Source organism: Orcinus orca, chromosome 16 (genome assembly GCF_937001465.1).
Source record: "Orcinus orca chromosome 16, mOrcOrc1.1, whole genome shotgun sequence".
In the NCBI taxonomy this organism is placed as follows: Eukaryota; Metazoa; Chordata; class Mammalia; order Artiodactyla; family Delphinidae; genus Orcinus; species Orcinus orca.
This window is the reverse complement of record NC_064574.1, coordinates 80,017,123-80,032,444: the sequence shown is the minus strand read 5'-3', so window position 1 is coordinate 80,032,444 and position 15,322 is coordinate 80,017,123. Positions and strand designations below refer to the sequence as shown.

The 15,322-nt window shown below is 50.0% G+C and overlaps 1 protein-coding gene across 6 annotated transcripts in view; it reads left to right on the top strand.

Annotated features, from left to right (window-relative positions):
• CUX1 (cut like homeobox 1) overlaps window positions 1-15,322 on the top strand; it is a 373,427-nt gene that overhangs the window by 227,821 nt on the left and 130,284 nt on the right. For all 6 annotated transcript variants that reach the window (XM_049698866.1, XM_049698865.1, XM_049698864.1 and 3 more), the window contains exons 5-8: window positions 1,727-1,864; window positions 6,356-6,479; window positions 10,536-10,612; window positions 12,073-12,139. In XM_049698866.1, the coding sequence (XP_049554823.1) occupies window positions 1,727-1,864; window positions 6,356-6,479; window positions 10,536-10,612; window positions 12,073-12,139 (406 nt within the window). The remainder of the gene's footprint in view (window positions 1-1,726; window positions 1,865-6,355; window positions 6,480-10,535; window positions 10,613-12,072; window positions 12,140-15,322) is intronic.

Below are 15,322 nucleotides of genomic sequence, written 5' to 3'. Positions count from 1 at the left end.
TTCTAAGCCCAGCAGACTCGGGGATGCTTCTACTCCGACGGGGCCCCAGAGTCCCAGAGGAAGTGCCCCACTGGGGCCCGGCAGGTGGATTATAAGTGCAGCAGAGATAAAAATAAAGACCCAGCTGATGCCAGAAGAACATTGAATGTCTCTCCATTTTGTGCTGAATGAATGGTAAAGGCAAAGTCCGCGCCTGTACCCCGAATTCCACATCTGCAGTGTCCGATTTTAGGTCCAAATCTGTTGCAGGAAAGGGGACCCCTTCCATGGCCCGAGAGTGGGCTCTTGTCTAACACTCGGAAATGAATTGTCCGAGGAGACACAGGTGCTGGCAAAGCAAGAGACTTTATTGGGAAGGGGCGCCCGGGCGGAGAGCAGCAGGGACAGGGAACCCCGGAGCACTGCTCTGCCACGTGGCTCCCAGTCTCGGGTTTTATGGTGATGGGGTGAGTTTCCGGGTTGTCTCTGGCCAATCACTCTGACTCAGGGTCCTTCCTGGTAGCACATCCGTCGCTCAGCCAAGATGGATTCCAGCAAGGATTCTGGGAGGCTGGTGGGACTTAAGGACTGGCGTCTCCTCTCTCCTTTTGACCTTGCCCGAATTCTTCCGGTTGGTGGTAGCTTGTTAGTTCCGCATTCCTTACCGGGACCTCCTGTTGTAAGAGAACTCATGCGAGTGGCTACTGTTGTGCCTGGCCAGGGTGGGCGGTTTCGGTCAGTGGTTCCCCTCACAAATCCAGTTTTTCTGTAAGTGAATCTGATGGTGGAGAGCACATTGAATTGGCTGCAGGACCTCTCATGACTGGCCCAGATGCCCTTCTCCTGCTGTTTGTACTATAACCAGCAGTGTGGTGGCCTCCTGGCTGGCTGGCCTGCTGGCGCAGGACGGGTCACAGCAGCTGGGTCACCAGCTGTGCCTCTGAGGAAAGACAGAACCACCGAGAGCAGAAACCCGGGGTTCTCCCATCTTTAGATCACTAGCTGGTAAGCCCTGACTCTTTCCTGAGCATGCTTCATCAGTAAAGGAGGGCCGTGACAGAAAGGGGAGCCCGCCCCCTCAGGGGACCTTCCTCTTTGGAAGGACAGTCACTGGATCTCACAGACTTGGGTTTGAGATCTCTCTGCCCAGCTAACCAGCCGGTAACCTGGGCCCATCACCCCGCCTCAATGAGCTTTAGTTCCCTCTTCTGTGAAAGGAACATGATCTGTGTGTCACATCTCTCTCCCGGGAGTGTCCTGGGGCTCAAATGAGAAAATGTCCGTAAAAGTGTTCTGTGATGGCCAGACGCTCTCCAGGTATCAGGTGTTATTTCCAACTTCTTAAGAATTATTGGAAACTTGAGGCCTTCGGCACCTTCCCACTCACTGCTTCCTCCGCGTGGGCGCTAGGTGATAGGTGATTTTCCCGGGCTCCTCCCCTTGCCGCCGCGTGTATCTTTCTTCCTATCAGATCAGGGAATGGAAAATCCTGTAAGTGTCACATTAGGCCAGGGAAGTGGGCAAATCCCAGGGAGCCCGTGGCCATTCCCACCCCGTTTTCATGTACTGGGTCGGTCTGCGTGCACATCCCTTAGCAGCCGCAGAGAAGCACCCAGTCCATCCAGCCGCGGGGCCTTGGGGAGCTGACTCCCTGGGAGCTGGGTGACCTACTCCCAGCCTCCTGGAGGCCAGGAAGGTGGCTCGAATGTGTCCAGAGGGGGGTGACGTGTGTTTCCCTCTCGTGCAGATCCTGTTCCGGCTCTGGACCTCGGGCAGCAGCTCCAGCTCAAAGTGCAGCGCCTACACGACATTGAAACAGAGAACCAGAAACTTAGGGAAACTCTCGAAGAGTACAGCAAGGAATTTGCCGAAGTGAAAACTCAAGGTTGGCGGGGAGTGCACTCATTCCTCGCTTTTCTCTCCTTCCCTTTCTTTCTCTCTTCTTTTCTTTCTTTCTTCTTTAATTGCCTTCCCCATACTGTGGGAACTAGCTCTGATTGTCACCTTCATCATAAAGTCCGGGTGGGGCAAGAATCAGAGTCATGAAAGAGAGATAATAATAATGCTTAGCAATTGAGAAGGAAAACTTTACCTCTGCAAAACGACTGCGTATGATTGTACTGCCCTCCCTCCGGACGGATCAGGATTCTGTTAAAGTTCTTCCCGAACCATCATGTGATAGGATCTGCCTTTTCAAAGATGGATGCGTTGCCTGCGGGTGACACCTGCCAGAGAGCCAGCTTATGATCAAAGGGTCACAGCCAGTAAGTCCTTTAATAACTGAGGCCATACAGTAAGGCTTTAGGCGCAGCCTCCACATCCCCACGCGTAAGCCCCGTGGCGTCCTGGTCACTGTCACCTATTCGTGACGAAGTTAACGAAGGAAAACAAAACAGCTTTCTGGCAACAAGGAAAGAGGGCAAAGGTCGCCTGGCTTTTCCTGTCAGGGAAGAACAAAGAAATCTCTCCCACACCTAAAATCCAGACGTGTCCCAGTCGGGAACCTCGTGGCTTCCTCGTCTTGAGGAAAATCACTGCCCCATGTGACAGCCGCTCTAGGTTTCTCAGCCAAGTCCAAGTAGAAGTGGGCCTGTTTGGTTTTGTTGGGGGTGTGGGTGAGGAAGGTGACAGAAAAGAGAGCAAACGGCTTGGGGGACTTCTGAGGGCTGGAGAAAGAATTACCTGATGACGATTTTTTTTTTTTTTTTGCTGTGCTGGGTCTTCGTTGTTGTGCACGGGCTCTATGGCACATGCGCTTCAGTAGTTGTGGCGCCCAGGCTTAGTTGCCCCGAGGTATGTGGGATCTTCCAAGACCAGGGATCGAACCCGTGTTGCCTGCGTTGGCAGGTGGATTCTTAACTACTGTGCCACCAGGGAAGTCCCTGATGACGATTGTTAAAAGCATCCTTGGGGCTTCCCTGGTGGCGCAGTGGTTGGGAGTCCGCCTGCCGATGCAGGGGACACGGGTTCATGCCCTGGTCCGGGAAGATCCCACATGCCGTGGAGCAGCTGGGCCCATGAGCCAGGGCCGCTGAGCCTGCGCGTCCGGAGCCTGTGCTCCGCAACGGGAGAGGCCACAGCAGTGAGAGGCCCGCGTACCGCAAAAAAAAAAAAGAAGAAAAAAAGCATCCTTGGGTTTTGAGACCTTTGGACACCGGCTGGCAAGGAGGGGTCGTGCGCAGAAAGGACCCGGGAAGAGGCAGGAAGGTCCAGGCCTGGGCAGTGAGGACGGCAGGCCCGAGGGCCCCTTCCTCGGGGATGCCACCTCGTTCTGGCCCACAGGGAGCTGTGAGCCTGTGGGACACAAGGGACAGTTTGGTCCTGCTGGGGAGCGAGGTGAGGACTTAGGAGCTTGGGGTCCAGTGAGAGAAATGCTCCCTTCCCCCTGCAGGACTTGGCTCTGGTCAGAATCACCCAGCGCCCGGGGGAAAGAGAACCTGTGGATTCTGGTTCTGCACGTTTCCTTCCAGTGGCCTCCGGCATCTTGTGTTGGCAGCTCCACCGCTTGGGTCTCCTTCAGCTGGATTTGCTTTTGCTGTAGGGCGCGGTCGCCTTCCCCCCTCTGTTCTGTCAGCGCCCCAGGGCCAGTTGCCCAGTGCAGGGTCATTGCCTCCCCAAAGGCCTCACCTGATGGACATTTCTAAATGAAATGCAGAGCCTAAGGGACTTCCCTGGCTGTCCAGTGGTTAGGACTGGACTTGGCGCTTTCACTGTAGGGGGCACGGGTTCGATCCCTGGTTGGGGAACTAAGATCCCACAAGCCACGTGGCGTGGCAAAAAAAAAAGAAAAAAAAGGGAGAGAGAGAGAAAGAAATGCAGAGTCCAAGACTCAAGAACAGAGGCTCCAAAGGCCAGCAGACCGGGCCGGGGTCCCTTGGTTGCCACCACTTCGCTGTGTGACCTGGAGCAAGTGGTCTCACATTGTTGAAGCCTCGTTTTCTTGGGTGGGGGCAGAATTCTCGTACTAACCCTGAAGGGCTGTTGTAGGATCAGATGAGATGCGCTGTTCCCAACACTCAGCAAATACCAGCTGCTCTTACCTCAGCGCTGTGGCTTTTTCCGGAAGTCGCCCCCCGTCCTTCTCTTTGTTTATTGGCGTCTTTACCGATTTCCCGCTGCCAGGAACATGCGCTTTCCTCTCTTCTCTCCCCAGTATAAAAATGATTTGAATTTGGAAGGGGTTGAGGCGCACATCACTTGTTTTAGTCATCACAGCTGTAGTGTGGATGGATCAAATGTTAGAGCAGGACAGGAGTTTCTTTATCACATGCTGTAACTCTCCGCCACTCCATGTAAAGGTGAGTGAACGGGGCCCAGGCACAGCCCGTGGGAGCAGAGGTCTTTGGTGTCCTCTCCTCCACGCCGCTCTCCCTTCTCCCCTGCTCACACGGAGGGGACCCAGCTGGGACACGCCCAGGGCAATGTCCTGGACCTGGGCCCAGGTGCCAGAGGAGAGACCGAGGCTCCAGGACAAATCCGCCCCTGGCTCACTGAGCAGCCCACCTGGGCTGGATGTGACCCTACTTTGATCATGAGCTGGCTCTCTGACAGGTGTCACCCGCAGGCAACGCATCTGTCGTTGAAGGCAGATCCCCACCAGACAGAGTGGGAGCCCCAGGCTAGTGCCCCAAACTCCTCTGGAAGGAGCATAGATGGGTCACACTGAGAAACCCATTGGGTTGAGCACCAGGGCCCAGGGGCTGCCCAGATGTTTCCAACCCATTGCTCAAGGCAGAAATGCTGCGTGTTTACAGCCGCACTGACCATCGACTAAAAAGAATGTGCAGATGTTTCCAGAGGTGACCTGTCGTGTCCGCTTTGGACGTGTTCCGCTCCCTCCCAGCCTGGGCCCCGTCACTCCATGTTAACCATTGTGCTCACAGAGCGTTTCTTCCAGGCCCCAAACACCCAGCCCGAGAGGCAGGAAGCCCCCTGTTCGTCTCTCAAATGCCCTGCCAAGGTCATTGGTCTTAATTCCCTCTCTCCTCCTCTGAGGAGAACCCTCTGGTTCCACTGGATGAAAAAGGCCAGTTTCTTATCTTAACGAAAGAGCCTCTAGCTTTTATGCACCAAGCCACGTGGGTACAAATGCCCGGCTGCCTGGCTCCCGCTTGGCCCGGCGTGTCCGTGCAGCTCAGGGAGCAGAAGCTGACGTGAGTTACAGCCCGAAGGAACAAGGGCCGCCAGTCCAAGCACTTACATGGGCAGAGACCTGGCAGGCGACATTGTCGCGTGGGCCTGGAGCCCCGTTGTCACAGCCCCGTCGAGGCCTCACCCTGCTCAGCCCAGCCTCATGCCTCAGCCACTTTCCGAGCACCCACTGTGTCAGGTGCTGGGACGACCAAGAAACTCAGCCTTGCCTCCCACGAGATGGACCCACGCCCAGGCAGGTGCGGTCCCCCAAGAGCTCCACCAGCCTTGGAGCCGGGGCCTCGGTGCTCTGCCTGGGGCTGGCTGGCCCGCCCAGGGGGGTGGGGGTGAATGGGGCAGGAGCAGGTGGAGTGGTCCCACCCTAGAGCCACTTACGAGTCTGAGTTAGGACCCTGCCCTGTTCGTTGCATCTGCTCTTGTGTTCCTATTTTGGGTCACTGAAGCAACTGCTGTAAACACGCACTTGGTGGTGGGGGAACCTGGGCTTTCCAGGGGCGGCCCTGACCCCCAAGGGACCCTGCGTCCTGAACACCGGGCACTGCAGGGCTTCGTCACACAGCACTGCTTCCCACGCCTCTGGCACTCCCCCTCCCTCAGCTGCGGCTCCCCTGGGCCCGTCATCGGTTCTGCACACGCAGCCTGGGTCTGCCAGACTCTGGCCCCGGTGGAGGGTGCTCTCAGCACCCAGGCTCTGGGGCTGGTCCCTTCCAGCCGAGGAGACAGGTGCCCCATCCACTTAGCGCACCGTGTGTCTCATCACTTGGGAAACAGCAAAGCTGCAGCCCATGGCCAGGGAGGTCAGTAGGCTTCTTCCAAAATGTACGCACAATTATGAACCGTTTTCTTTGTAAGAAAGTACTTAAACCCACACTAAAATGTTATTAATCTCCCCTCAGTAGAGGACTAATTGAAGCCTCGTCAATAGGATGATACTGCATTTTACCGTTGATTTCCCCCCTCTTTTTCTTAAGTTGTATTAGAGAGACATAGTTCTTCTTCCCAGCAAAATCCATTGATCCTCCTCAACCTAAATGTTTAAAGTTCAATTTAACATTTAGGGAGTAAAAGGTCTCCGAAGGGACTTGTAACCTTGATTGATTTTGTGTCAGAGTTGAAGAGCTAAAGTTTAAAACACACCAATCCTCCTAGGTTATGAAAGCCTAGTATATATAGCCACATGGAACCATGCTTCTCTTACTGGAGTATTTTCTTCCCCCTTCTGCAGAGGTAACGATAAAAGCACTTAAAGAGAAAATCCGAGAATATGAACAGACTCTGAAGAACCAAGCCGAGACCATAGCGCTCGAAAAGGAACAAAAGTTACAAAATGATTTTGCAGAAAAGGAGAGGTGAGCACGTGTTGGGATCTGCACGCACTGGCGTGCTGACGTAACGTTTTACTTGTACACTTCACATCACAAGACAGCTTTTTTTAAATGGACCTGTGAAATAAGCCCAGGTTGGAAACCAAAATCCTAGGGGCTCTAAGGCACAATTTTGTTTGAAAAACAAAGGTGTCCCTTGTTCTGTAGTTTGTGAGATTGTGAGATGACCTTGAGTGAAATGTACCAGTCTTTCCCTTTGGTGGGTAGTGTCAGGTGTGTCAAAGGGCGTGTCTGTCGGGGCCACATGGTGCCGGGGCTTGAGCACAAAATGTGTGTGGTTGGCACATAGGGGTGGTACCCGAGGTAAGATGAGACGGGTGGGACCGTCCCCTGCCGTGTGTCTTCTCTGGGAACCCAGGGCGATGCTGAGCTCCTGATACCTTCTTAAGTGAATTTTGATATTTAACATCTCTGTCTGTCTGTCTGTCTCTCTCTCTCTCTCTCTCTCACACACACACACACACACACACACACACAATATCTTTTTTTTTTAAATTTTTTTTGTCTCTTGCCTCTTTTCATTACCTCACAGTGCTCCATACACCAAGGAGTTAGTATCAGCAAGATATCTTAATGCACCATCCAAGGGCTGTGAGTGTTAGGTTTCCACGGGCCTGCTTCCCCCAAAACTTTGCCACAAATAATGAGTTGCTTTTTCACTAGTGTGATGACTTAATGAAAGTTAGATTTCTTATAAAAACCATAGGAGTGTCGAACTTACCAATTCAAACTGCATTAAGTCAGATCTCTCAGAACTCTGGTGAAGCTGAGGTTTAAAAATCTAAGCCTGTCATGAAGAAACGTGAGTCCATTAACGAGAGGCACTACAAGTCTGGTTACAAGTTAAGAGGCAGGCCCCGTGGTGGGGTTTTGTGGGTGTTTCCCGTGGACTTGGAATGCAGCTGCTCGGACTTCTATGAGGCAGGCTCCGTGGAGATCTCGGGCATCACCAAGGCCTCTCTGGGCCACCGTTAAACTGGCTTCATTTAGAAAAGAAGAAGAATGCCCGCTACACTCATTGCCGGGCCCTCTCGAGATGTTGTCTCAGCAAGTGCCCAGGATAGACCTGTGGAGCAGACCATCTCATTTTACAGATTAGGCACCTGCCCACACTCTCCCAGCGAGGTACCCAGAGGTGGGGGCAGAGCCTGACCCACCGCTATGGCCCTGGCCTCCCTTTGCGCTCAGACTTGGCCTCCCAAAGCCCTCACTGCAGGACCAAAGCCAGTCCCTCGGGGCCAAGCCCAGATCTACAGGGGATGTCGCATCTACGCTGCTGGGAGAGCAGGGCTGGGTACAGCCCCTGGGAAGAAAGTGAGCCCCACAGAGTCGGGGTTCTGTGACCCAGCAGATGTGGGTTCTCGACCCAGCAGACGTGGAACTGGCACTAAATATGTCTCCTAGGAAAGCACTCTGTGCCCGAAGAGATTTCTCACCATATTACTGATGAGGGAGGGGAGGGGGGAATGCAAGCCATTGAAATGCCTTGCCAGCAGGAAATGGGTGCGTAAAAGTGTCCACCCCTAACGGGAACGTTATACAGCCATTATAAAATAATAGTTTTGTTGAATTTGCAATTATACCAGAAATGTATCCAGCATAATGCGAAGTGAAAAATGCGTGATACTGAATTATAGACAGCGTGATTACATCTGCAGAGAGCAAACTTATGCGTTACAAAAGTAGGGAAATAAATTTCTATAGGACTTTAATATTATTAAGTTGATTTTTCAAACTAGGTGAAAGGATTGATTATATTAAAAGATGCAAATAACTGACCACTGGGGGTGGGGGATGAAGCTAGATCTTTATCTCATTCTTTACACCAAAAAATTGAAACAGATTAGGATTTAAGTATTAATAATTAAATCGCGTACATATTGGAAGAAAACGTGCGCATTCACTTTGTTTTTAATAATTTTGGAATCGAGAGATCTTTCTAAACATAAAAGAAAAGGTATATAAATACAGCTGCCTAAAATTTCACACAGACTTTTGAAAACAAGTAACAGTGGACAACATTTTTAAACCATCAAAAATCTGGGAAGACATATTTGCACCACATAAGAAAAAGGGCTAATTTTCTTTATAAACAAAGAACTCTTACAAATTAATAAGAAAAAAACCCAGCGCTGCAAAAAATGGGTAAAGGAGTTGAGCAGACAGTTCATACAAAGAGAAATTCTCAGCTTTACTCCAGAGTAAAACTAAGTTTAATTTTATCCAGTGTTGGCACAGCAGAACACTCTCAAATGCTGTTGGCAAGAGTTTAAACTGGTGAGGCTTTTTGTTGGAAAGTTTCTCAATATCTATCAAAACAACAAAAACAGTTGCACATACCCTTTCACCAGTGTAGCTCCTCTGTTAGAATTTTATCCAACAGATTCATTGTCAGAATTATGCACCAGTACCTATGATGATCATTGTGGAATTGTTCAGTAGAAAGGGGTGGTAGACCATCTAAATGTCCATAGAGGCTTGGTTAAGTCAGTTGTTTAATAAGAATGAGGACGAACTATATATGCTGGGGTAGAACAGTTCCACAGTACGGAGATAAGTGAAAAAGCTCGCTGCAGGATACCATGTGTGCTCTGATCCCTTTAGTATTAAAAGAAAGGGGCGGGGAGTGTTTATTACACTATAATATATCACATCTGAGTTTATATTATGCTACAGTATGTTACATATTACATTGCATTTCTATACGTATAGAAAAATTCTAGGACTTCCCTGGTGGCGCAGTGGTTAAGAATCCACCTGCCAATGCAGGGGACAGGGGTTCGAGCCCTGATCCAGGAAGATCCCACGTGCCGCGGAGCAACTAAGCCCGTGCGCCACAACTGCTGAGCCTGCGCTCTAGAGCCCGCGAGCCACAGCCACTGAGCCCGCGAGCCACAGCTACTGAAGCCCACGCACCTGGAGCCTGTGCTCCGCAACAAAAGAAGCCACTGCAGTGAGAAGCCCGCACACCGCGACAAAGAGCTCTCCACAGCTAGAAAAAGCCCGCACGCCCCAACAAAGACCCAACGCAGCCAAAAATAAAATAAATAAATAAATTTATTTTAAAAAAAGAAAAAAAAATGGGGAAGCCCTTTATTGTATTAAAAAAAAAAAAAGTAAAGAAAAATTCTAGAGAGCTACAAAAGAACTTTGAGGAGTGCCGGTGGAGCCCAAGGGAAAGGACATTTTACCTTCCATGCTCTTATGGTATTTGTGGTGGTGGTTTTTTTGGTTTTTTTTTAACGCAGAGCATTTATTAGTTTTATAATTGAAATATATGCAAGCGCAAGCAGTGCTTTTCCATAGATTTCCATAAATTTGGGTGCCTTTTTTAACTGTACCATTTCTACTTTTCCGTATTCCCAGGTTTCTTCTTTATGAGAGCATGTGTTATATTCATATGATGTAAAAATAATAAACTTATTTTTAGAGATTTTTCTGCCGATGAGGAGGAAGGAATGCTATTTATTGACCAGGGAATTCATTTGGAGATCATGGGAAATATAAATACGTGGAATGTGGCTGCAAACATTCCGCATGTCCCCATTAGGTATTAGAGTTGCATTTGCATTCCATTCCAACAGAAACGGAACAGCTGTCGAATCTCTTCAGTACATCCTTTATTCCAACAAATTCCTTCATTGTGTCAGCAGAATGTAAATGTATCGTTCTTCTTGGGCTAACTTCAGGAAACAATGAGTGAATGATGATGATTTTTCTTCCTTTTTTTTTTTTTAATATCTGGCATTTCAAGAACAAGCTACATTTAGGATAACCTTCCAGATCAGTTGCCTCACGTCAAGTCCCACGGGAAATACACCTCCCCTCGTGTGATGTGCGGGTACAAAGTCTGGGTGTTAAAGAGCAAGGCATCAGGGCTCCTGGCATTACGAGTTGTAACCGGCCGCGAGCCTCTCACCAGCCGTGCGAAGATGGCTCATCGCCGTAGCTCCAGAACACACGAGATGTGTGCGTTGCTAAACAAGGTGACCAATCTGGCTTCTTCCTCTTCCTTTTCAGAAAACTGCAGGAGACCCAGATGTCCACCACCTCAAAGCTGGAAGAAGCCGAACATAAAGTCCAGACTCTGCAAACAGGTGTGCTATTCTGCCTGCCGGTCAAGCTGCTACAGGCCGGGCTGACCTAGGGCAGGTTTGCGCCACCTCCCAGTCCCTCCAGGTCCCCTCTGACACCTGTCACCGCCGCCGCCGTGGTGAGCCTGGAGGAGGGAGGGAGCCTTCGCCCCAGCGTGCCTCAGACCCCCTCCTCCACAGCTCCCCACCTCGACTGCATGAGTCACCCACACTGAGTCGTTGAGGTGGGAGGCTCTGAATCCCATTTGCATCGCTGCCACAAGCCATCCTTTCTTCCTGCTCTTTTTCCAACAAACAAGTCTAAATCACCAAACTGTCAAGGGCTGACATCTCATTTGGAGCAATAATGAGGGCAAAAAAACCCCTTATTTCTACCCTGTGAAGTTAAGGAGAACAGTAATAGCAGACCTTCAAAACTTTAGATGCCAAAAAAGGTTATGCTTGAGTTTTTATCGCTTCTTTGAACTTCTTCCTGCCTTTTTTCTTTTTGTTCTGAAAGAGAAATGGCGCTATATATTTAATTTAAATGTGGGGAAAAAAATCAGAAGACATCAGAGTCCAAGTTTTAAAAAAACACAAGTGACAGAGTGGGAGAAACTAATCATAACAAATTCACAGTCAAATAATATCCAAAGAATGTAAAGCTCACCTACAAATCAAAAAAAAATAGATAAACCGTCCAGGAGAACAATGGGCTAAGGATGAAAACAGGCAGTTTGCGGAAGACGTACACGCGGCCAATACACATATGAAAAAATGTTAATTTTGAACAGGCAGGGAAATGCTAATTAAATCAGTAAAAGATTGTTTTGCCTGTCAGACTGTCGAATTTTTTTTTTAATTGATAATTTACAATGTTGGTGGAAGTATAGGAAAATAGTCACACTCTTAGTATTGACGTGGATGTAAATCGTCTCTTGGGAGGCCAGCCGAGTGAGGTTTATCTGAAGTTGAAACATCCATGCTCTTTACCCAGCACCTTCCTTTCTAGGTGTCCTGACTCCCCGGGCATGTGGCAAGCCCTGTACAAGAGCTGAGTTGTTACTGTCATTGCCAATGTCCCAGCATGGAGAGATTTCCATATGCCTGCTAAGGGCAAAGGGCAAATCTCAGAAGATTTTTGTATCATCCTATTTATGAAGGGGGAGGGGTGTGAAATACATATATACACACACACATACACTTAAATACGTATGCAGTTAGGTATGGAAACATTTTTAAAATAGGGAAGTTTATTTAAAAGCAAGAAACTTACACAATAAACTAGTAACGGTGGTTATCTCAGAAGAGGCGCATGGGGTGAGGTGAGGTGGCAGTGGAAGGGGATTTTTCTGTTCCGTGCTGTGTATACTTTTGCAATCTTTGCCTCCTTTGAAATGAGAATGTATTTACATGTATACTTTTTCTTTCTGACTTAATGTGAACAATTAGTATATTATGGTTTTATGTCCTCTGCCTTTCAGCGCTGGAAAAAACTCGAACAGAATTATTTGACCTGAAAACCAAATATGATGAAGAAATTACCGCCAAGTAAGTCTCTGCCTGGCTCCCTCCATTGGCATTTGGTCAGGTGTCACCCGATTTTGCTAATCCATGAAAGATTTCCCTGCGTCACCCTCCTGTTTATTGACTTTGCAAAGCGGTACGGGGTTTCGAAGATGTTCGGCCTCTGAGCTGCTGTAAGGAACAGGGTGTCGTTCCCATGACTTGCTTGCATCAGTTTAAAACCCAAGATGTGACAGTAAGCTCTCTCTGGTGCTCTCAGAACAAGCCTTCCAACTGAAACTTCTTTCCTTAATTATTGTGAAGCCTGGCCACCACTGTGCCTTTGTCTAAGAAAGTTTGAAGAAGAGTCAGTGTAGAGAAGATGTGGTACTTGGGACATTTTGTGGAGCTTGGTCTGCGCCAGTAGCATCACCGTTTACCTGTGCCTTCACTCCCACACAGGTGTATTTGTTCAAATCCCACCTTATGGTGCTGGGCGTCCGAGTGCGGACACACCCAGAGGGGCGTGTATCTTTGGGCAGGTGTATCACACAAGGGTCTTGTGGGGAGGAAATCAGTGATGCACTGCGGGTACGCCGTGGCTAGCCTACCCTCCACGCAGAACACCAGGAAGCAAGAAATAATGTTGACGTAAATCAAGAAAGATGAAGGAGCAACAGATCATCCCCTGACAACACCAGGCTAGAGTCCGAACAACTTTTTCCTGTCCCACCTCCCCCAGAAGCCCATGCGTCCCCAACGCCCACCCCACCCCAGCCCTGACAGCTGTGTCTCCAGTGAGAAGCATCTCCTGCTGTGCTCACACCGGGCCTCTGGGCGCTGGCGAGTGGGGAGGTGGCTCTGAACAGCGTCGCCCTCCTCCCCGGCGCCTGCTCCGTGTGGGGCTCTGGTACTCTGCACCCCTCAGTCCCCTCACCTTTGCCCTTGGCCTTTGAGGTCGCTGCTGGGCCAGCTGCTCTCAGGGCACGTTGAGGGGGCAGTAGGGCGGCCCTTGACCTTTGCTCTGGGTTGTTTAGCAGCTCGAGATCTTGAGAGCCCAGCTACCCAGGTCTGGTGGTCAGAACCAATTTTGATCATGAGCAGAGATCTTCTGCGCAAAGACTAAAACATCCTGGTCCGTCTTGGCGACTCCGGCTGACTTGTTGGCATGTCTAATCCCGGGGGACCCCGCCAGATCACTGTCCCGTCTCGGTGTGCTGAAATGAGACTTCAGGTGGTACAGAAAGAGCCGGTTCTAAGGTCCCGTGACCGTTAACATTGCGCTTTGAAAACTGGTGGTTTTGGTATTAACACTTCCGACCCCGGGCATCACTGTCAGTGGGCCGGCAGGCGCGCGTCTCCGCCCTCCCCTCTGAGCCCACAGCCTGAGAGTTCCTCACCTCCCAAGACGTACCCTCCGAGGCGCCACGCCAGCTGCTGTCACCCTGGGGTTCCTTGGTGTCCGTGTGCGGGTTCCCTCTTCTGCCCGCGTGTCATCCTTGTTTTTCTACTGTTTCCGCCTGGACTTTATTCTACTATGTAGGTTGTTTTTCTCAGTAAATTCGATTTTTTTTAATTATAGTGTTTTAGTCTGATACATAGCTCTAGCCTTAAGTTTATAGCATTTCTTTTCTAAAAGACTTTGATCTGAAGTTGCTGTGCTAGTTCCCTGATTCATTCACTCTTATCCACCTCATCTTACTTGCTGACAAAATTCATGATGAGTTTGGGGGTGATAAATTGGATTATTTCATTAGTTTCTGTTAATTTATTTTTGTTAAACCACATCTCTTTCTGAAAGGCATAGATACATCTTGCATATCTACAGTCAACCAAAGTTGGCTCTATTATACACTTTTAAAAAACTTCTGTGAACGCAACCTCTAAGCCCGTCTAAGCCCATGGTTTTCAAACTGGGTCACAATCGCCAAGTCACTTTAGCGAGTGGCGACTGGCTAGTTGGGTAATAAATAGAATATAAAACAAGATAATGGAATAGAATAGAAGATGTCATGGCTCGTGGCACACAGTAAAGTTAGGCATTGTTTTGTGACCCTTTTAGCTCGTGTGTAAATCTGAAAGTACAGAGCTATTGAGCCACCGCATAAAATGTAGTTCTTCCTGTGCATCTCAGTCAAAAACCATTTTGAAAGCCTCTGCTCAGAGACTGTCACCAGAGCTCAACTTCCAGAAGCCAGTGTCTCCCGCCGTGTTCCCTGCGTGCACGGGGCTGGGGGGGGGGGGGTGGTACCTACCGCCTGGTGACACCAAGCATCTGCAGAAACTATTGGGAGTTGACAGCCAGGAATGCCACCTGTCATATGATGGCTAAGTACTGGGCCCTGGCTGAGAGCCACAACTTCTTCCTTCCTTCTTGGCCTTCCAAAAAGCCACACAGAAAATTTGTGTCCACGTAACTGGTGTGCCTTAGGGCTCGAGGCAGCAACGGCACCGAGAACAGCCGACTAGGAAGGACTTAACCTTCCCCAGCTCACAGCTGTAGGTCTTCTCTAGGGAGGGCACGTGGCGGCCAGGAGTGCCTGGGAGACAGAGAGAGGGAGGAGGGGCCATCTTGTCCCTGTGCCCACCCTCTCCCTGCCTCCCTGTGCTCGGGGCCAGGGTGATGCTTGGGGATGATTCCCGTCTCTCAGCCAGCAAAGAGCTCAGTCACCTGCTCCCAGGTCATCCTGCTTCCTGGGAGGGGTCAGAGGTGCCTGGAGATGTCGGGCTGATTTTCAGTCTTCAGTCTTGTCCTAAGTTACCATCTATAGATGCAGGGACCCTGGGCTGTTTCTAAGCCGCCAGCTCTGTCATCTGACAGGTAAGATCATTAAATCTCGGGTCACCTGCGTCAGCAGGGCTACCCAGGGGAGCACCAGAGGCCGGGCCTCCTGCCCCCAGACCTCTCCTTGAACTCTGAGCCCGCCGGCCTTTGACGAGAAGCGGTGGTGGTGGACAGGGCTCGGGGAGAAATGTCTCTAGACTGTTTCCCGTCACATCAGCGTATCTTGAGTCCAGAAAGCTTCTTTTCCCTCCAAATCCAGATGAGTGAAAACCCACACGTTACTTGCTCATTTTCACTGAACTAGAGTAAACGGAGAATGGAATAAAAAAGCATGGGGGTCAGTTGTTCTGTCACGTAAAATGCTTTGCCTCTGGGCTGTGGCTCTTGTTACCAACTGCTGACGGGGCCATGGGTGCTCTCGGGGCGTGTCCCCTCCTGTGATC